The 24,339-nt window shown below is 34.7% G+C and overlaps 1 protein-coding gene across 2 annotated transcripts; it reads right to left on the bottom strand.

Moving 5' to 3' along the window:
• Positions 1-28: 28 nt before the first annotated feature.
• On the bottom strand, positions 29-22,767 carry Pka-R2 (cAMP-dependent protein kinase type II regulatory subunit). 2 transcript variants are annotated; one of them, XM_077436794.1, is made up of 8 exons: positions 22,756-22,767; positions 15,497-15,713; positions 10,643-10,651; positions 8,321-8,606; positions 7,991-8,249; positions 6,257-6,428; positions 6,088-6,177; positions 29-6,008 (listed from the first exon to the last, which is right to left on the bottom strand). In XM_077436794.1, exons 1-8 carry the CDS (start codon positions 22,765-22,767, stop codon positions 5,878-5,880), a joined length of 1,176 nt encoding a protein of 391 aa, XP_077292920.1. In that variant the 3' UTR covers positions 29-5,877. The 2 variants fall into 2 exon arrangements, with proteins under 2 accessions (XP_077292920.1, XP_077292919.1); XM_077436793.1 differs by lacking the exons at positions 10,643-10,651; positions 22,756-22,767 and having other exon boundaries at positions 15,497-16,000.
• Positions 22,768-24,339: the final 1,572 nt, after the last annotated feature.

The raw sequence follows: 24,339 nt of genomic DNA, 5'->3' as shown, positions 1-24,339 counted from the left end.
TGAAAAATGAAAGAACTGTATTAAATCTACAAACAAACAATATAATTATATTTATAATTTCACAATACATAATAAATACTTTGGATGTGTAAGCTCATTACGTGGGGAAGCAGCATCAATGGACCATATCTGGTGTATCAAAAACGAAAAGTTCAAAAACAGTACGTGCGTCGTAAAAAACACTCGGTTACAATGTTGACTTTCTTCATTTAATTAAATATGGATACTATTTTGTGGCGCGCCACTGCCCAAACTCAACGGTAGACTGATCGACTACGAGACGAGACCGCACACTAACGTGACACACAAACACGACATCTTCTCTGGTTACATCGAAATAAATACATACACAACGAACTAATATTTAATAAACCTTAAAAGCTATCACATTTATGATTTTTTTTTTTTTACATATTTATTATTTACTCTGATATGGCAACAAATATTGAAGACGTACAATAGCCCACGAATGGATGTTAATTTTTATATTATATTCATATATCAATTTAAATGCAAACATTATTAGGCATATACATACATACATAACATTGGTAAACACAACATTGAATAATGTAACATTTCTCTCTCAGAATCGACGCTCATCTACACGCACATTGCTCAAACTGAGTGACGTTGCCCTACATATGTATATCTTTCTTTTATTAACATAAAATTGCTTCATTTCAACTGTGATCCTAAGATTCGATACTGATGCTCGCTTATTGTCCACAATATTTAAACATCGCTCAGATGATGATTATTACTTTACAAATAACCTGATATATTCATCGCTTGACAAGCTTCACAGGTCAACACACACACACACACACACACATTTACAAAAAAATAGTCATATATATATATATAGATTTTTTTTAACGAGTTTCTTCAAGAGATTTTATACATGAGTACACAAAAGAGATGGCCCAACTAAGTTATAAAGGTAACAAATACATTTATGTAATGACAGAAAACGACAGGAAGGAGTCACCGTAATTATATATAAATTTATATACATACAATTCAATAGGTTAAAAAAAATACCATTTTTTTTTTTTGATATAGATATTTCTAACGAAGGAAAATGATTTGTCCCAAAAAGTGGCATCATCTCACCGTAAGGCATTAGTAAAAAAACATTTTTTTGAAACGTGTTTATATAAAAAGATTTCAAAAAATGTGCTATGCGTTAGGACAAAATGGCCGAGGTAAAAAACTGTCGCACACAGGACGAGTATTCTTGTTACAATATTATTCACTATAATATAGTATCACATTTAACGGTGTTGTCGAGGAATGAAATTTGCCTAACACGAATACAATTAAGAAGGAAACGATCGTCAATTGAGTTCACATCGTCAATGAACAAATATACATATATATATCATGAACGTTAACACTGGACAGATCGTCGACCCTGCCACGGGAGCGTATCGTAAGCCGACAATACCAAACGAGCAAAAATACCCGATAGCAACCTTCGACCCGACGATACGACCCTTACAGTCCGACGAAAATGGCATTGCATTGAGTGACACACCGCGATAGTCCGCGCATATCACATCCCGAATCGCAGGGACACCAAAGTGACTCGATAGATCAAACGGTACACCGAGTGTGCAACAAGTTTAAAACTACAATAAACACGAAAGCCATCAATCACAGGTTTATGGCACTGGAATTATAATACAACACATCAATTAGATCTCATAACCAGATAGGATTTATCGACACTCGGCTTGCGATGAAAACATCAAAGTCACTCAAACGTTCCCACATCACATTGTCTCATGCAATTGTACTATAAATTATCTAGATAAATAAACAATTCGAAGATGTCCTATTGCCCATACTTGAATTTTAAAAAATCAGCATGTAATTTTATAATGTTTTTATGATTTTATGAACTATAAAAAAAAAAAACCGTGTTTTTATGCAACAAATAATCAAGCGGATGTAATGGAATCCAAAACCAAGCTCACCTTGATATTAATAGATCTACCTAAAATACCAAACACAGGTATATCGCATTATCTATCATATGTTTCAAGATTAACATCATCACAACCACATTCCTACATTATAAGAATATTTTCGCAATCAGCTTCAGGTTATCGGAGGGGAAAAATGAGCGAATCGTATTGAATACGAGAAATAGGAAGGCACATGGAAACATTGGTATATAAAACTCTTTATATATTATAGTATATGTATATGGGCAATAGTTCATTTTCATAATTTAAAAATTCACAGACATTTTAATAGACAATTTTCATTTTATGTTTATTAACATATATTTTTTTCATTACAAAAATCAATTCAATTGTGAGAAGAAAAAAAAAACAAAAACATATTTGTTTATAATCCATTTTCAATATATGTAAATGTAGCCTAAATGAGTTACATTAATTCATTACTATTATTACATGACATCAATCTTAGATCATTGATTGGAGAATACATCATAGAAAAGAAGGAATGTATATTACACACCGATTAAACATCATTATAAGACATTTTACATCAAAACTATATCCAAAAGGAATAATTAAACATCACAAAGGGAGAAACAGTCATACAATTTTATAATTGATTTTGTCATACATAGAAAAAAAGGAAAAAAAAATCATAAACATAATGTCAACATATACACACATACATATGTAGATAACAAAAAAAAAAACTGATTGATAGAACTTTAAAATAAACCAGTGCCAGCACTGGATTTAGTATATTAATATTTTACACAAATAAATAAATGGCAAACGAATATACTAAATTATGTAAATACTGTTTGACTTTAAATTAAAATAAAATACACTGCTCTAATAAATTGTCAACAATTAATTAAAGTAATTGGCCAATTTAATCAATAGTAAACTGATAATTTAGGATCCAAAAACAAGCCTTAAAAATAAGTTTCAATTATGACGGATTGATTTGGTGCCAGTGGCATTAGATCCGGCAACGTCTGCTACCGAAAGACACAACTCTAACCACTGGGATATAAGTAAATAAAAAAAAGATTAGATAAAATGTTAGAACTGAAATTAGGGCCATCTGAAAAAATTACACAGACAACATGTACAACAGAGATTAAATAGGAGACACATATATTAATGATTATAACATAGATCAGACTCCTTTCAAACAAACGACAGACTTTTGGACATCCTTAATAATCAACCTTTTAAATACATTGATACAATCATAAACGAGGGAGTATGGGGGACACATTAACTACATAAAATTGTTAACCGGACTCGACAAGAGCAAATCTACTGAAATTACAAGTTGCTTAGTCCACACGCGAGGACAACAAATCTCTTCTACATAAGATTAAATAATTATTTGCTAACGAAATACATCCATTAATTCAGATTTAAAATTAATTTATAGATACTTTATTGCACCGAGAAATTAATGTTAAAAATTATTAAAAATAAAAAATCAACATTTACAATGATGATTTTGTACTAAATTGCTCGCAATTTTTAAATGTTATAAATAGGTGAAACATCAATTCATTAAAATGGAAGCCGTCGAAATTAAATAAACGAATAAAGCCCCACCTAAAACGTTAGGATACGTTAGAAGAAAATGAATTTAAAAAAAAAAAAAACATACATAACGTCGATTTATTAACAGATTACTTTTCACTGAAACCAACAGAAACAAAGTAATAAATATACATATATACCTTAGAAACGGTACATATATATTTAATTGTACTAATACAGAAATTATCAAATGAATACGAACGACTAGACTTTGAGATTCAACAGCGCTATAAACTGAACAATAATGAATAAAATCCTAAAGTATGCTTGAACACAATTATTTGGTCACAGTACGCACTAAACGAAACCTTGAAAATTTTCTCATATTCAATCAAATAAAACAACGGTCCATTATAAAACAAAACAACAACAACAAAGATAAAACCTGTGTAAAAAGTGCATAAAAATTTCACTACCTAATTCACTATGGGCGAATTGATAAATAAAAAATGTCGAGAATCATAATCAATATGTAAAGTTGACACACACAACAACCTCATTCACGACGTTGACGTGCAGAAATGGCACAAAATATTCGATAAAACTAAAAGTATTTACATTTAACACGTCGATTAAGAATAAGATAAAACGAAAAAACAAAAATTTGATTTAGTTTCTTCCAAGAAGATCATAGATTATTATAAAATAGATTGTTTTATCACAAGATAGCGGAAAATTGGTCATAAGACATACATTTTTTTTGTCAGTCATAAAGTAGACACATTTATAATAATTCATTTTGATAATTCTGTAATAGAAAAATTAAATGCCCTCTTTGATTAAAAACAAACAAAACAATTGTGCAAAATAAATTAACCAACATTTGTGCATAGATGCATTTAAAATTATTTATTTAGATTATTGCATTTAAAATTAAATTATTAATATCCATAACCAATATCAAATTGTGTGATAAGAAAGCCATATATTCGATTTAGCATTTTTTCAAAAACAATTCTTAGCTTCAAATCAAGTAAGAAAAACATGTGAATCGAAAGCCTAGTAAAATTTAAATAATAAAATAAAAGCAAAACAAAAGAAAGCAAAAATACAATGTTAAATTTCTTAAGTTATTTGATTTAAGACACATATTTACCTGTGTACTAGTATACAAATATTATGTTTTTTTTTCTTTGCAATGTAAGTACTAAGCCGAATGATAAAGACTATTATATCCACTGCAAATTAAGATTTTTCCAAGACTACCCGAAATTATTATAGTGTTATTAAAATGATATAAATGTAGACGACTTTTAAATTTTTCCATTATGTATTACCTATATTTTTTTTATAATAAAGTGCAAAATGTATGGTCAATCATCTCTGTATCATTTATTTCAGTTTTACTGATTATCAGTTATTCCAGCTATAACAGTATAAACTATGATATAAAAAATGCATTTGAGAAATTTAGTCTCCAAAACTTAAACGAATCTTAATTTAATATCTGTTAATGATTTCACTGAACAGCTCTAGTCGTGATTCGCAAGATATCCAGTGAGCTTTTTTTTATAAACCTTATTTTTTAATTATATTATTATTTTAATTAAATTTGATCATGCCAAAAACCTATATCAGTATAACATCGTAAATCCACCTAGCGCACTTGGAGGGTTAAGCATTATAATTCACCAGCAGACATTCTACAAAAATATAGTCCCCAAAGTGCAATATACGCCCCCTTATGTATTAAACCATTTGATATGTAAAATTGCAAATTTTATAAGTCGTTCAATGAAATTATCTGCATATACAATCATAAACATAACATTAAAATAGAATAATAATAAAACATTAACTTGAAAAATAATAATGTAACACGTTTTAATAAACAAATCGCTTGTTCACATGATAAAATTTAAAATATTTATAATCAAACAAATAATAAAAAAAGATGAATATGGAAAAAAAAAAACAATACACCCACTAACTAGATGAACCAATAAATAAATAATAATAATAAAAAGAAGTATCAGTGAACGTGAATGAATGGAAAAGTATGAAATTATTTTTTTATTAACATCATAAAAATACACTTTCAATTTCTAAATTCACAAAAAAGAAGGAATCCTATACAAGAGCCAATTAAAATTTTCAAGAGCAACTTGATATTCCTAATTCATCCAGAATAAGCGATTCCGGGTAATCTTCAGGTTACCAGAACACAAGCGGGAGATAACGTCGCGCGCAAATTTGAAACTCCATACACATGCGGACGATGATGGGTCATGGCGAAAGCATAAGACGTGAAAATAATAAATATTGTCGGCGGGGCTGGGAGGGTTAGAGATGTATGCTGACATAAAAGTGAAACACTTCATCGGACGTCCTCGACGTTGCTCTTCGAGCCGAATATTTTTATCAACTGGTCTTCGTAATCGTCAATATTACGTTTCATTATTTCCATGCACGGCCCCAGAAGACGTTCGAATGTTTCCACGTCTAAAACTGAAACAGAACAACATACAAACGTTACGATCGATTCAACCCATCCAACAATCACACGTCTGCAAGACTAACAACTTACAGGCTATTTTACTGGTGCCATCAGAATAAGCAGAAGCAGCTCGTGGGCGGTGAGTTACTAACGCTAACTCTCCAAAATACCCACCCTTTCCTAAAAACACAAACATATACTGATCAAAATGTAAATTCTCAATAAAAAAAATCATCTATTAAAAAATAACAACGCATACCTATACGATTTATTTCCATTTCTTTGCCATCGTCTCTATTGAGACTTATTCGAACGGTGCCGTCTTCAACGAAATACATTCCATCGGCAGAATCTCCCTGTTTGATAATTAATTCTCCGTCGGAAAATTGTCGTGGAACTAAAGCATCGGCCAAATTCGCCCGTTCGTACGGCTAAAATAATAAAACATTATATTTTTACATACAAATTCATTGAGATTTCTCGTAGTTCGTTAAAATTAACATATGAATTTGTATAAACGTCATAAATATTTATTAACTAAAAAAACAAGTTTCCGTAATGACAATTCTTCATATACATACATACATTCATAAGAATATTAGCTATCGATTAATTCTATAATTTTTATTAAACAATTCAACCTTGGCTGTAAAATATCCACTGATATTTCACAAACGCTCAATGTTAACTTTCAATCAACAACATTGATATTCAATAACCATACATACAGTCACTAATTCATATAAGCTATTGCGATTTATCTGCCGAATTGCGAAGCCCTTTAAGAATCCGCATACTCTAATACTGCTCTATAACAGTTTGGTTCGCAGTAATATGGAGTATTCTTCAGTCATATGGTCTACTTATTACCAAACTCATATAGATCATTTAGAGACAATTCAGAAGCGCTTTCTGCGCCATTTATCCCATACGACTGGTTTTGTAAGATTGTTACCAACTTATAATGACTTTCTTTTTTCAAGATCGTAAGTTTGTCTCACCGTTTCGTTACTTTCATATAAGATAGTTAATGGTGTCCCTGACACAACTGTTTTGAACAAAATTAATTTTAACGCTAATGCCCGATTCACCACATGTACAAATCTTTTCTATCCACCTATTTGTCATAACAACACATCAATTAATAGTGCAACAGCACAGAATGGATGATTGCCTCGATCTTTTTGCTGACTCTTTCGGTACTTTTAGGCCTAAGATGAAGAATCAAATCTGTGGTTGATTTGCTTCTTCACCTTTATTATCATTCATTATTTATTAATTTTAATATGTTTTTGTAATTTTTCTTTATATTACCATGTGGTGCTCACTGTACATAGAGTATAATATTTTCATTTATATTTGTATTAAGGATTGGAAATAGGTTTTTGAGCTCTTTTTCCTATTATGCTGTAGATTAACATTAGAATAATATAATACTATAATTACTAACCAAATTAAATTAAATTGTAAAATAGAAAATGATCGGTAGATCAGTAGCTATTAAAATAGAAATAAGATGTATTGTAAACATAATTTCGTAATAATAAAAAGCATTTAAAAAACAAAGTCAAATTTATATTTGTATCTTTTTTTTGTCTCACTGTACTGCTTTCTGTTATATTTTATTCTGTACTAGCTGAACCCGGCATGCATTGCAATGCCACATAACGCACGCACAGCCGGAGAACACATTTGAAATTATTCAATTGTTCGTCTATTTTACCCTAACAACGCAGGTGGCGACGCGAACACATTTGAAATTATTGCGTTGCAATACCACTCATTCCTGTTTTCCCGTTCCCGTTATTGGGCGATTTTTTTTAACAAAAACCATTGCAGACATGCACACAATAACTCATTTAAGTTTCATCGCAATCGGTTGAACGGTATAGGAATGATATATACGTGACAGACAAACATTGATTTATATATATATACATAGATACATAGATGTGTGCCAATTTAAATAATAAATAAATACGATATTACACACCTGCAATGCCTTGAGCATGGGCACTTGATCCAATAGCTGCTCGTACATCTTACGCTTTTTGAAAGCACTCTTGAGCAGAATACGCCGGAAAGTCTGTCTATCCATAGCCCAAAGAGCCCCGGGTGTGATGGCTTGAACGGTGGCCGCACGAGGCATGTTATACATCAACGCCAGCTCACCGAAACTTCCGGCACCGTCGTAAGCGTGAACCTTACGCTCCTCCCCGCTATCTCCCTTCACGAACACGTTGTATTTACCGCTGAAAAAAAAAAAAACACAATTACAAAACCGTTCACGGACTACATACAAATTAAAATTCAATCAATCCACCTTTCGATAACGTAGAAGTTATCACCGTCGTCACCCTGTTTTATGATGTAATCGTCGGGTTCGACTCGCTTCTCAAACATGGCGTCCAAGACGTCTCTCATCTGCTGCGTGTCCAAAGCGCGGAATAGTAAAATGGAGCGAACGGCGTCAGCCAATCTTGCCCGTTGCTCGTCCGATTTGGGATGCACCGCGGACGCTGCATCACCATCCTCCTCGTCCTCTTCAGGATCGTACGTCTCGGCGAAGACAGACTTGCGGCGAGAGTTGAATCTAGCCACAGGAGGTTCTGAAAAGGCAAACACAGACCAAATTAGATAAAAAATATTGACATAATCATGTGCGAATCGTACACACAGTTTCATTTATGTACACATAAGATACTACAATCTTCACATGTTACTATACAGCAAAACACTTGCCCATTATTGATCCTAATGAGAGACCCGGTATTATGGAATATTTAGCAGTTTACATTTAACCACCGAGTTAGTCATTTAGCAAATAGATACAACACGCATATATGAATGTTCATTCTTATGGGAATAGTTACTAAAGGTCGAACCCCCCGAACACACAACTTTTGCTATACAAACAATACTTATTTAATGATCAAATGCTTTATATGTATATGCGGCTAGCTCCAAGTGTGTGAAGACGTTCAGAATACAGTTTTAGCGACAAATCTATAAAACAAGATGCAACCGGAGTACCGTTTACTGATGAAAGTGAAGCATTTTCATTATCCTCCATTTTGAAGCAATTTATCTTTGCAAAACTATTTCCAGGAACCATAATGAAAAAAAATTTAGATACATTCATTTGTTATATATAAAATTCATTTATTATTTTTAAATATATAATTTTTTTTAAATTTAAATTTATATTTTACCACGATGCTATTATGAGGTTTGACCGTGAACAAGTCGAAAATATTCGTTTATCATGCATACATATGAAAAACGGTCGGTATATATATCAGTGGCGTGCGGTAAAAGTCTCTCTACCCCCGTCGTACATCCTCACTTAATTTGCGCGAGCAGGATACAACAGGAACAAGAGGAACAGGCATTTCCTCCCGTATCCTGCGCGCGCACATTCAACAAGGCTGTATGACCAAAAGAGAGATAATTTCACGGCATGCCACTGATATATATTATATATACACAGTACCGTTTACCATGCATCCTTTTTTTTGATCTTTCAACTTAAGATCTTTCGATTTTGAAAAAGCCTTCCGATATTTGCTTTTTCGACCTTTTCACTTTCGGTTCCGTGAAGTAGACCCCATTATGAGACACGTGTGTTATTAAACTTGTATATATATATAAATTTATAGATTATAAATTTCAAATAGTAAGTACTGAATGGTTTTGCCAGTTTGATGAGGAACCGTTTCAACAATTAAATCAGATAAATTGGCTAAACTCCGATAAGAAATGATCGAATTGATGTCTCAACTATCCAAGTCTGACCGGCAGCACTGCAGAAATACTCCGAATACATTATCTTTAATCGAAGTCAAACCAGGGCTTGAACCCAGTAGTCTCTCTGTGGTTAGAATTAACGCAACCAGCATTCTATACAGCTTGGCTGCAGTATAGCAATTAGGGAACCGGTATACCGGTTTACCAGTCAAAATTTTATGGCGAATTAAGTACATATACAAGGCATATATACTTGCATAATATTACAATAAAAATCGATGCAAATGGCATATTGTAGATTATATTGTCTGGAATTTGTTAATTTTGAGTATTAAATGCAGCTATTTCGAATCGATAAATTCACTAGCTACATACATAATCCAACCAAATCGTAATAAATGTGATCAGACGGTTGTTTCAATGATCGAAACTTTCAAATAACAAATTAAATTTAATGCATTTATACGACATTATTCACCAGAGTTTTATTTTTAATCATTTATGATTCAATCTAGGTTAACGTTTTTAGTGAAAGTCACCACGTACGGTTATCTAATACACAAAAAAAACTTTTTTCATTTACCGGTAAATACCGGTGTACCGGTAGTCGAAAAAATCCTAATAGCTATATACATATATATTGTAACGTGGGGATTATCAGCCGCCTAAAGTGCATTCGGGGCCTAACAATGGAGACCCCCGAATTGGCCTAGCGGGACCCAAAGTGGTCGGTAGAATTCCTAGAACCCTGAGAGTGTGGGACCGCGAAAGCGCGAGACTCACTTAAAACTGTACATGCCTAAACGAAGAAACAAACGGATCGAGGAAGCTGTAGTGAGCGACCTTCCCTTTTTACTAGTTAAAGAGGTACTTAGGCCAAATCAGACCATTCTGGAACGAGCGCTGGCTGCGCATGGACCTCCTGAATCAATCAATAAATGCTGTGAAGCGACTTTGGCCTTTCATTTGGATCCTCCACCCACCCCTACGCAACAATATATATACATAAATAGCTTATTGTAAATATGTAATCATATAAACATACTGATTTTTTTATAATATACAGCTAATAAAGTTAAAAACCAATTTACTGTTTAATCGTTTTGCTTTTGATACGAAAGCTATTACTTTTTATAGTCGTAACAATGAAATAAACCCAGTAGAAACACATCAAATTGCATTTTAATACTACATATATGAAAATGCCAGATCATAGTGATTGAGTGCAGTTTTCTGGCTAGGTTGCAAAAAAAAAATAAAAAAAAGGTTGCCACATAACCACTTGCTAAATTGAAAGATAATCCCAACCAACTTTAATATATTTTAAGTATTATTTCAAAAACAAAACAACATAATAAATTTCAACAATAGTTTTGTCACGCTTTGAAATAGTAGTACTAAATTGAAAAAAAAAACACTAAATTTCATCAAAAAATAAATAGACGATAAGATCTTTACAGTGTGTTTGAATTGAGGTGTATATTTAGACGATTACATTCAGCATTTGTCGCACATAACTTAAAAGTTGACAAGTCAAAAAATAAAATTAAAAAAATACAAAACCTTGGCAAATTGTTAACAAAATACATACTAATTTCAAAACATTATCACACGAGACACATTTCAAAGATATGTAACGACGCACTAAAAGATCAAAATAAAAACCCAACAAAAGAAAGAAGAAACATAACAAATTCTTCGAATTAAGCATTCCGAACATGGGACACGTGTAATATGTGCATTTAAAAGTGTGCTAATTTCGATCATTAGCATAAGAACACACACACACACACACACACACGGTGATACATTCAATTGAAAGTACACATTATGCAATTTCACAACGTGTTAGCCCGACGTTCGATAGTCTCCAGTAAAGCGTACATATGTAATATACAGGAAACTGGTTATTTTGAATGTTAATCGTAGTGTTTTTAATTCGACGAAAGAACCAGTTTTGAAAATTTTACCTATTCATACATAATTTTACCTCTACATGTGTGTCACGTGCTTTTGAACGTACCCACACACACGAGTTTTGAAAAATTTTCCCAAACGAGTCTACCCGGCGAAGGATAACTTGTGCCGGAATAGTCAAACAATCCGAGGCGAGTCAAAGCAAACGCCAAAACTGTTATTTATATTTCAGCCGACATATTGACCGGTCTTATCCCTTTGTTGGCGTACTTAATGAGTCCATTCATGTCCACAATATACGGCTGTGCGTTCGCTATGTCCGAGATACCCACACACGCAATTTGTACTCGCATTGCGCAATTTAACGGGAAATGTAAGTTGTAACGAGGCAATCTTCACAAATTTACGGTTCATATGCATGTGTCGAATCGTATTTCAAGCTACTTGATACTTAATTTAGAGTGAAACAGTTTTTCACACACACACCCACGGCACGTTCTGTTTTGCATTCGGTAAGTCCGATTGATTCAACTGAAATGATTATTTTTGTATGTAGTTTCTTTCATAACCGACTATGAAGAAGAAACGGCGTTGAATAGCGCGAAAAACTATTTACGGCGCTAATATAAGCAAAGGGCTATAAATAGTCGGCTGTTTATGATAAAATATTATGATTTTTTTTTTATATGTTATCTTCAAGAATCTATAACAAGTGAGACTGCTGGAAGTAAATCGCTCATAATCTTACAAAAAACATGTCTACATTGATTCCGAATGACTTTTAAACAATTTTTAATAAACATTCCTATTTAGAAATGGCTTTTGGTTGCGAAATTATATTTTACGATACAAAGAGAGAAGCGTTAAAACGTTTAGCCCCAATTAGTTGAATGTCCATTGTTGTCCATTATTTGATGGATTATGCAAAAAAAAAAAGTAACCAACATCACACAAATGAGTTAATCTTGCGGATCATGATTATTGCGATAATCAACTGTTATTTATATGAATCATTTTAATACCAATACCGATAATAGGTTAAAAAAAACACACACACTTAAAGATTTATACGTTAGATAAAAATAGACAAGTTGATAAGCTCCAATCGATTTAACACCTGATTTCAAGTAGCAGAAACTGATTTTGTATTTTTTTTATTATTATTTGAATACTTCACATTTTCATTATCATCATAATAATGTACTACGAAATATTTATAATTACTTATATCAATTTTTTTTTATTTTGTTTTTATATTGTACAAAAAGATTCACAAAGCTTAACATATATTATTTGAATCCGTCGTTTATATCAAATATATTCTGATGTGTTATCTTCGAATGAACTCTGCTGTGGATGACTTCCTCGGTGTCGTTTATTACCACATTTAGCTGATCCTCAAGTGATCGGGAATGGACAGTAGTGTGTGTATCAATGAAATTGTAGCGATGATTGATCACACTGAGAACTACGTCTAGAATTGATAGTGTTTTTTGGTCAAAGTGGACGCAGATTTTGAAGAGTATCTAAATAGCCTCTATAATTTACTTGGATAGTCGTCGCGCTTATAAGATTAATAATTAATATTTTATCTCTAAATATACTAATAAATGAATGATTTTTTTTCTCTATTTATGTATATATGTAGTATCAATATGTTTGAAGTTTTGTGAATATGAGAAAATTCGACATCGAAATTTCAACTGATTTTTTAGCTCAGAATCGATCACTGACTAGTTTCCATGGTTTTTATTAAAAAATGTGTTTGTGTATTTTAAAAATGATTCAGACACCGTCAATATTATCGCACTGAAACCTTTATATTATCGCACTGAAATCTACTACTATTGCCGAGGATTTCGAGTTTTGTAAAAGTGTGTTTAGACTCTCTAATATATATTGGAACAATATAAAACAAACAAAAAAAGTCTATAAATGAATGCATTTTTCCTAAAATGCTCACAATCTAAATGCCAAGCCACAAACTAAAATACTCGGCAGTTAGAGATTTCCATTGGGAAATTCTGCTATGGTTATAAATTCAGAAATTCCGTTGTAAACCAGTCTTCATAAACATTGACACGGATTACACGATCCATGTTCAATGCATTTTTTTTCAATGCTACCTGGAAAGGCTTAGCGGGGTAGTATTCTTGATTATTTTTTACATACTCAAAAAACAACGCCTATCGGCGTATTTCAGGCTCATGGCCTTGTTACCAAAACGCCAATAGACGTTGATCAGCATTCAAAGGGTTAATCAAATATGTTATTGAAAAAAAATGTCCTGGTTTTAAATTTGAAAAACATTCGCATTACTCTAGATCAGTGGTTCTTAACCTGGGTTTGATTGAATCCCAGGGGTTCGGCGGAAATTCAGCAGAGCCAGGTTCAACAACAACTCTTCAGAACAACAACGCTCTCAACGTTTTGGTGTCAACAAATGGTAAAGTACCCTGTTATTGTTAAGAAAGCTCTGAAGATTTTCATACCGTTTGTTACAACATATCTTTGCGAGCAATCCTTTTCGAGGATGCTGGACATAAAAACGAAGAAAAGGAACAGACTTTGTTGCGAAAATAACATGAGAGTAGCACTTGCCAAGGTGAAGCCACGCATTTCTGAACTGGTCTCTGAAAGGCAACAGCAGAAGCCACACTGATTTGCAGTAAATATTCATTATTATGTGTTTGTGTGAAAATCACGTTTTAATGGTTTTGTTCTTTGAACACAGTGATGTTGATGCACGGTTCATTTTGTGCACCAGTAAAATATATACCTGTTTTGAATTTGAAAAAATCATATTTTATTTTTCCAATTAAGAGGGCTGTACACCCGAAACCTTAATTTTGTTGCCGTTCCTTTCTTCAATATATATATTGGGTGAATGCGACAATATATATCAATATATATATATATATTGAGTGAATGCGACAGTTGCGCTTCGACCAGATAAAACGTATTTTAAATTGACAAAATCGAGGTTTCGTATTCTAATATTTTCTCCTCCAAAACTGGACCAATTTTTAAAAAAATTTCATCATCGGTATGAGAAAGATATTTTCTGTGCAACTATGCGCGTATTTTTTTTTAAATCGACCGTTAAATAGGCACGCTGGAATCTTTTCGTGGGTGTAAAAAAGAGGCGATTTTATTGATGTTTGGCGGCTCCTAGCTCATATAAAAAATAACTAATCAAAAAAAATAAAACAATAGATGCAACCCAATGGTGGATATCCATAGCATATTAAAAAATAATTTCTCTAGTGCCATAATTGAGGAAGGGAGAAGTCTAATACATTTGTATGGACAAGGCGCCGGTGTCCAGCCCTCTTAAGAAGGGTTCGGTGAATGCGCATATGAAACTGGTGGGGGGTCAGTACCTCCAAAAAAGGTTAAGAACCACTGCTCTAGATACTGTAAACATATTTTATTCTACAATTATTTCTATACATATTGCGCAAAATATCGATTATCCAAAATCGCGTACTTTTAAAATGCGAATTATCGATCGAAGAAAGGGGGACGAAAATAACAATAAAAAAAAACAAGATCATGGTAGTTATCGGTCACGTTACGACCCTCCCAACTGTCACTCGACGGACGGGGATGAAAAGTTGCGCACGCGACTCGGACCAATTTCACAATGTGCAATCGACGAACTATCACATTGTGAACCATAGGACTTTGCGAATTCGATTCGCACCGAGTACGAATGCGAGTGAAAAGAGCAAAAGCGGTCATGGCCATTATCGGTCACACCAGCTGTCATCGGACAGAGCGCAGAGCGCAGAGCGCAGAGCATGCATGTAAGTGGATGTGTGTGGCGACTGACCGTCTTCGTCCGAGATGATGGAGTCGTCGGGGGTGTGGGCGACGCGGGAGGCGGCGGGGGCGGGGGCGGGGGGCGCGCGGCGGGCGTCGCGGAGGCGGCAGAAGAAGTCGGCCGCGTAAGCCGTCACGTCGGCCGGCTGCTCCAGCAGACACGACACCGTGAACTCCAGCAGCAGCTCCCGCAGCTCGGCCGGCACGCACAGTCGCGAGCGGGACATCTTCCTCTACGTCCTCACGCTACCTCTACCTCTACGTCTACGTCTACGTCCGCGAATCTAGTCGACCGCACCCGACCCGACCCAACCCGATCTGACCCGACCCGACCAAGATGGCCGACCGCCCACAACCCACTGGCCGTCTCTCCTCGTCTGCGGTTCGCGAACGCCGACTGCCGCTAGCGCCACTGCCGCCAACCCCCGCCAATCCTCTACACTCGCAGCTACACACCAGTCCACACTCTACGCAACGCGTCTGCCTACGCTGCTCGGCCGTCTCGCTCGCACTCACGCCCCTCGCCGCCTAGCGCCGTCTCTCTCTCGAGTGCGAACGCTGACCCAGAACGCGTCGCGGCCAGCTCTCGTTCGTCTACGCTCTCAGCGGACTAGCCCCTACGCACGAACTCGTTCTCTCTCAATTATGCGACGCTTCCCCCTTGTGGGCAGTGAAGGTGTGTTGATCGTATACCGGCCTATAAAAACACGCTTGCGTTTATCAGAGATATATGATAGAGAGAAGATATATGTCATGATATCCAACCTCCTACGAGAAGAGGAATAAAAAAGAAGAAGAAGAAGTTTGTCAGAGGATCGTTTATTTTATGTTCAGTTGATACGAGAATTATTGTATACAGGTCTGTTACCGAGAGTTGGCGCGAACGAATGCGCTCGGGTTGTGTCGGTGAATAGGCGCGATGCGGTGCAAACGATCGACAAGCGCCAGACAGACTGAACCACAGATTAACAACACTTGTACCTTATGCGTGCGCACTGCTCGCACTTACACTAAGCGAAATCTACCCGAAGTCCCGACATACCTACCCTGTGGGTCTACGTGACGAGACAGAATGTTAAACGCCCGAAACGCAAATATCGGAAGGCAAAGATCGAAAATCGAAATATTTTAAGTCGAAAGATAAAAAAAAAATGGTGCATGGTAAACGGTACATACTCACTTAATTTGCGCGAGCAAGATACATCGGGAACAAGAGGAACATGCTTTTCCTCCCGTATTCTGCGCGCGCACATTAATACGCTTCCGATATTTGCGTTTTCTGTCGTTTAACATTCTGTCTCGTCACGGAGACCGTGACCCTGTATACGTTCTGTGCTTCTGATACTTTAGTTCCGAATTTTGCCTTATTAAACTCGCCAGAAAGATCCTACTCAATTTTAATAATTACCATTTTAATAATTGCATCTGTGCACATCGAAAGGTTACTCGTCATCTGATGTGCAATCTATCATTTGTGAAGTCGAGAATTGCTTTTGAAGCAGCCATCCAGTTAATCTGTGGTTCAGTCTGTCTGGCACTTGTCGATCGTTTGCTCCAAACCCGAACAGGTCAGAGCAAACTTTTCGAATGAAGGCCTGCATTAGGAATTAAAAATGAGCGGCGAGCCGCAAATAAAATACTATTCATAGATATACATTATTTATTGTCATAAAAAAGAATTGCAACATAAAAAAATAACTGATCCTCTAATAACCGACAATTTGGCCGGCCGCAGTTTTCCCGGGCCTGGTGTATAGCATTCTGTCACCGGTTCGGTGATTACTGGTCACAAATTACTCGTCACAAAGTCACTAAAATCTCTATAACGGAACATCTGGCAGCCGAAAAGGCCATCATACTAACGATAACTATCATAGTAACGAGAACTTGAGTGCCAAATATTGTGTATTCGCGATTTTCATGGCAAAAATTGTCTTTGTGACCACCCCAATGTGACGAATAGTCCAATTACCGCTGTCGCCATGCATTCAATAATTAAAAGACGCTCTGTCCCTTTCGCGCGCTTCTGTGTGAGTGCAAGAACGCGCCAACTCTCAGTAACAGACCTGTATGTACAAATAAGCTAATTACTCAAATTCGGAGAAGTGAGCTGGCTGAACTCCAGAGGTTCACTCTAGCGTCTGGAGCTGGTGCGTTGGGTTATATATAATGCACGATACGCAGTCGTATGCAAAATGTCGTCGTCTATAGGTCGCGTCTTGCAGCTGTACCATCGGTTGTCTAAAGGTTGTTCATGTTTCGGGTTTCAGATCGTTTCACGCGTGCCTCAGGGTTTCGCGTCTACTCGCATTTATGAGATGAAGTCAGCGTCTGGACGTTGTTTGTACACCTGCTTGGTATTTAAAATCGGACATTCTGCTTGAATTGGGCGTCGGTATTTCAAAGGCATCTAGACGTCGTTTGTTGAGCTGCTGCGCGATTCTTGTTATTGTTTTCCTCTAGCTGCAGGGTCGAGTTGTTTGGAGATCAGTCGTCTGAGAATGCAGCTAATGCAGATACAATGTATTCTTATAATCTTGAGACTCCGAGTTTCGCCCGGGCTGCGCCCCGGGCAAAATGTGCTATAAATGCTCTATAAACCCACACGCTTTTTGCCGGTGACGATTTTGAACACAAAGGGCGAAGAAAATGCCCCTAGAAACCCCAACGGTGACGGCTCGTGGTTTGAAATTATGGAGGATGAACGAATGAGACGACTGGCATGTTAATGCACGTGTTTATTATATGACAGCTGAAGACAGAGTGAGTAGTGGCTCTCCGAACCCAGCCGGGTTGGTCCCCACTCGCAGGAAGGCAACCAAACTCGACCATGTCGTATAAGCGAGCCGCCACAAAATCATAGGGATACAAGTTTTCTAAACGCGTAAAGTGAATCCAGGATCGATGTCGATCCTGAATCGACATCGATGATCTCATCAACTTCCACATAAAACACGAGTCGCACGATTGCATCATCGCGTTCAACATCCTCGCTTGAAATATCTTCGCTCATCGAGAGCAAAGACATTATTCGATCCGCTCAATAAGAACGATCGCGAGCCCACAGGAATCTCCGAAAGCATGATCTCGTCACACCAGCGCACCAGCCCCAGACGCTAGTGAGCCTTTGGAGTTCAGTCAGCCCATTCCTCCGAAGTCGAGCAACTACCTTCATTGCCGTAAATACAATGTACATACATACAACAATACTTGTATACTGAACATAAAGAAAGATCCTCTTAAAAACTCAAGCCGAAACAAAGTCAAAACATAAACCCTGCATACAGGGTCATCCATGCTCTAGTGTAGAAATGATATGCAGGGGTCTTCCTTTATTTTTTTGATTTTATGTTATCCTTGCTCGTAAATTTTTAAGCAAAAAAAGGGTTGGCTTAATGGACCGTATCGCGTACGAAGTTAGTTCGGGTTTAATTTGTTCACGTGTATGATTTGATAATTATACTTCCCTACATTTAAAAAATATAACAATTTTTATTTACATATGAAGGCGTTCTTCAATTTTGACCGAAGGTTCCATTAAATATCTAATCAATTTTATATCAATTATATATCTACACTCACAAGTTGTAACGATTGTTCGTTACAAATTTCCAACCATAAATTTATATGCAATTTCTTCATTCTTTTTAGTTTTTAAATTTTAAAATAAAATAGAAAAAACCATTATACATTTTTACCAGTCCAACGATCTGACCATTTTTCGTATTATCGAAACTTTACATTTGATTAAGGTGGCTCTGGTGTTTAAGATCTGTCAAATTAAACTAACCTGAAAATATTTCTTGTGATAATGTTTACTTTCATCATTATGCCGTAAAGTGCTGTTTTGTAGTGAAACTCAATAAATAAATCAAACAAGATATGATGCCCTTATCGAACGTTTGTTATGGGGAAGTCCTAAAGGATGAAATATGCTTAGAGGGCCTAGAAGGCATAACTCTTGAATCACTCTGGGTAAGGATTTCCACCAGATTTGGCACCGATTTGAACGATAAAATTAAACGAAAATTCTGGAATATTATACTGCAACTGAACCAAGTAGAGTTTTTCGAACTACCGGAACCCCGACCAGTTATTCAATTGTATGATAGGTTTGCTAGTCGTGACGAAGTAGGACTAGTTATTCAGGTATATATATATATCTAGAGCATTTGTATTTTTTGTATAATAATTATGAAATATATACTGATTTTGATATATTTTCAGCCTGATCCAAATATAAATATTTACCCACATCATCCTATTAAAAGTGTGCGTGGATCCTGTCAGTTTTATGAAACTAGAAAAAATATATCAGCTGAAGTAAAAAACACGACATATGACGACGCTGTTACGAAGTATGTACATATTTACATCATTTTCAATACACACTATTGTATTGATTCATTATTTCATAAAATTTTTAGATGGTTTAATACCTTGGTTGCTGTCGGTGACTTGAAATGTCGATGGGATGCATTAGCTCCTGGACTTCCATTTTCAATCTGTGAACAATTATCTGATGGACTTTATTGTATATTAGAAAGAATTGGCCGATCTCGATCAAATGTTTGTTGATTTTAGTTTAATATTTAATTTTTCTCTTCTGTTGTATTTACGTATATGTATATTTTTAGGGAGAAATTACAGCTGGGAGTGAGAGCTTAAATTTATTGGAAAAGGACCCAAAGACTTTGTCTTATTTTCATAAACATTTAACTACTTACAATCTTGTAATAAAACAGCATGTTAACATTAAATTCAATTTTAGTGGCACACCTTCAGTTTTATTACAATTGACGAGGTAAAAAAACGAATTTATATACACCCAGCGCAAAACGAAGCGTATCAGTTGCATCACATGCAAATAACGATATATTTTTAAAGACTAGGAAAGGAATTTAAAATAACAGTTTGCTTTTTATTTTCTACAACTCCTCTTCATTAATATGCAGCAAAAAAAAGCGATTTCGTCAATAGATAACATTATGAGGGGAATCATTGTAAATTTGGAGTAAAAATGATCATTTTTTTTATACCTGGAGTAGATTTCATAAATCAAAAAATCGATAAAAACGGATTTTTTTTTCTTTTTCAAGCTTATCAACATATCAAGGGGACTTCAAATAATAGTAGGGAATACAAATAAAAATGTTTTTTTATTTTAATATTTAATGGGACCTCCTTTGTTTTTAATAAATAGTTTTATTCGTTTAAGTAGTGATTCATATTATTTTTTTAATAATTCATCACTAATTTCATTGTAGCATACATCATAAATAATGTATTTTAATTATTTTATCGTTTTTGGTTTCTTATCTCTAATTTTTTTGCCTATTTTGCTTCAAATATTTTCGATTATATTTAGATCCGAGCTGTTTCCTGGCCATTCAATGGAGTTTATACCTAAACTATCTTTATCTTGATCGATATTTAAAAAAAAACTAAATGGTGATATACCAATGCATTAAAAATAATTAAAATAATTGTGAAAACAATTTGAATACTCTAAAATTTTGAACGATGCGCCGGTGCTGAATCATCGTGAAAGACAAGATCCTTAACCATTTCCGGTAAGCCTTCTAATGTAGGAATAACGCTTTTGTCGATGAATTTTTTATACTCCTGTGAGTTGACTATCCCATCTAGTTTAATGATTGACCGAACACTATACCGTGTGATGGCCCCCAATACCATACAATGGCGAATGTTAAACAGCCAGCGCTTAGCACGATTCTTTATAGCGTTCGCCTGATTTTCGTCGTAGTAGCGCCATCCCATCTGATCCAATCAGGTTGAATTTGTATTCATCTGAAAAAGTAATCGTCTCCCAATCTTGAACTGTCCAATTTTTCTTCTCTTTGGCCCACCAAAGACGAGTATCCTTCATTTTCTTCGTGAGGAGGGTTTTTTTTGCACGGCCCGTTAAAATAGACCAAGTTCATTTATTTTATATTGAACTGTTCTAAGCTTACTGTTTTTTCCAACTTCAATGAACTCAGACCTAATTTTTGACGCAGTTTTGAAACTATTTTGAAGTGAAATTCTCTTTAAAATCCGTTCGTCTCGAGAAATCAGTTTTTTTGCCATTTTTCCTCTTTCGACAGGTGTTATGTCCATTGTTTTTTTATACTTAAAAAATATAGTTATTGTAGGTAGAATGCGTCCCCGTTCGTCGATAAATTTCCACAAAAGAATAATTTTCCTCCCAGAAAGTGACAATTTTTGATTTCTCGGCGATCGACAAAAATTTATATTTTACGCTCAACGCTCACAACACTAAAAAAAGACACGCACTACTTGAAAGTCTGGGGGAAACTTACTTTAAAAGTTTTTGGCAACAATACGTTGAGGTATGCTGAAAACAACTGTAAAAGTATAAAAACAAAATTGCCAGAAAGTGAGACCCAAATAGGGCGAAAAATGGGCCATTCCGGTAAAATTTGTGACTGATAAGCTTCGTTTTGCGCTGGGTGTATATTTTTGTAAATATATATGTGCATAAGTTGTTACTCTTTAACTATAATATTATGTATGTAATTTTAGATTTTATCAAAAGTTGTCTTGTATAGTCAACAAAAATATTGAAATAATGGAATTGCACTTGAAACAGCAACCATCTCATATGGCTTCTGTTAATGAGATTAAAACAATTTTATCAGCAACACGGTTAAAATACTATTTGAAGCGTCGTGAATTCCGCGATAAAATTCAACTCATTCAAGTTTGTATACTTAATATTAGTGTTAGTAAATGATTAGAAATATTTATTCATACTAAGTGGTTTTCGTATATTTTTGCTTTGTATAGAATGTTCCCTATCGCGAAGTATATCCAAATGCGACTGAAGCAGAAGCCGAATTTGCTAGTGGAAAAGAACGCAGAATTACAGTTCTAAAATTGCTAGACAAATCTGGTGAGAAATCTGTAGAAGGTATTCGCGAGTCGAATGATGCAGAAGGTATAACAGAATATACAATTTTATTAAATACCTCAAAATCAAACTTATTTTAAAGATTTTGGATTATAAAATATAAAATTATATCTGACTGAATGTGTATTTACAATTCAAAGTATCATATTCATTTTATTTTCCTCTTTTCTTCAGGCATCGAAGAAACATGTAGAGGTTCGACATTTGTTGGCGAAGGACTACTTCAGCAAGTTTACGCGCGAATTTACGCTTCAAAGAATAAAGGAATGTGTCTTAAAGAAGTAGAAATTGCATTAGGTATTGAATCTTCAACAGCTAGATATGCTGTAAAGTACATCATTGCTCATGGATTTTTGTATTCATCGTCTGTAGATTGCACTAAACAAAGGATAACAAGGTTTTAAAAAATCCAGTATTTTTACTGTATAAACTATTTGTACGTGTTTATATGCCTTTTTCTTTATTTTATTTCTAGATACATTGCAAATGAGTTTAAAGAAACATCGGAAAAATTGCAAATTGAGCAAACAAAGCTTCAAAATATTTTAAGTGAATGTAAAGAAACTGTTGACTGTGACAATATAACCAACGAAAGCGTAAATGAAAATTTAGACGACAATGTAGCTGTTAACGATGTAGGACCGTCGACAACAAAACATGTAGCTGTGAAAGATGAAAATTTGGACACATCTATATATTCCAATCAGACTCCTTTAATCAATTTCACATCTTTGAAAAAAATGAAGAGGGCAAATATTATTCTTGAATTTATACGCAAAGAGAAAATAACTTCTAGATTGTTTGATCTATCTAAGTACATTTCGAAGGTTGAGGCTCAAAATAATCAATCGGGAGGCACCATTGATAGAAAGTCTCTTATTAACATATTGAATTACATGGAGAGCAAGGGACAGATAAAATTACACCGAATAAAAATATCGGATGATCCCAGTCACCGCTCACTATTTTTCATCTCGGAGTTAAATATTAATTCTCAACACGATTATATAAAATCTTCAATTTCAGATGCAAAACAGCGATTAATTATGCAAAAATCAAAATTGTCTTGTAACCTTAAACCTCTCTGTGAAATTAAATATAGTAAATTAGATAAAACAGACAAAGAACTCAAGAATCCATATCCTCATCTTCCGAAATATAGCAAATTACGTCTCTTGCATCAATTTATGTACTATCTCGTCTACGATCATCAAAATAAGGAATGTGAAATGACAACAAATTTAAAAGAAGCATTGGAAGGGGAAAAGGCTTTTCAACACGAACTTCCGCGTATTTATGATAAATGCTTTTATAAGTGCATTTTTGTACCACCTCTTACTGATGTATCTCACCGTCCATTGGGGTGGTTATTACTTGGAGATGCAATCAACCGTTTGCCACTTTGCATATTTTCACAATTGATCAAAATCGATCTTCGCATACCAGGTATTTTAGATTATCTGAATGATCCGATTAAAAGTCAAATTTTAATCAATGACTTGCCAGATTCACTTCAATTTTATTTGATGGACAAAGGTAAACATAAACATTCAGTATATAGGATTGCGGAACATCTGTGTTTACTTGGCTTAGTACAATTTGGCGAGCAAGTAATGAAAAATAAGGACAAATTTTTTGTATTTATCAATAAAAATGCTATTTTATGGGATACAACATCGAGTAAACCTGGCTACCATCGAGTAGAGGATAAGGAATATTCTAGAGAGTCGTTCTGTTTTCAAACTAAAGCTGATGTTGATAGTTATTGGGAGCGTTTGTTTTCAATCTGCATCAATACACATTTGGGCGATCGATATGCATGTCTTGGAGATGAAATAGAATATCAACTACCTGAAATTAAAATGGCTTATGCTCTTACAAAACGATCATTTGAAGAAGCAGAAAAACTTGACATTGGA

Source organism: Arctopsyche grandis, chromosome 8 (genome assembly GCF_051622035.1).
Source record: "Arctopsyche grandis isolate Sample6627 chromosome 8, ASM5162203v2, whole genome shotgun sequence".
In the NCBI taxonomy this organism is placed as follows: Eukaryota; Metazoa; Arthropoda; class Insecta; order Trichoptera; family Hydropsychidae; genus Arctopsyche; species Arctopsyche grandis.
This window is presented reverse-complemented; position numbering and strand designations above follow the sequence as displayed.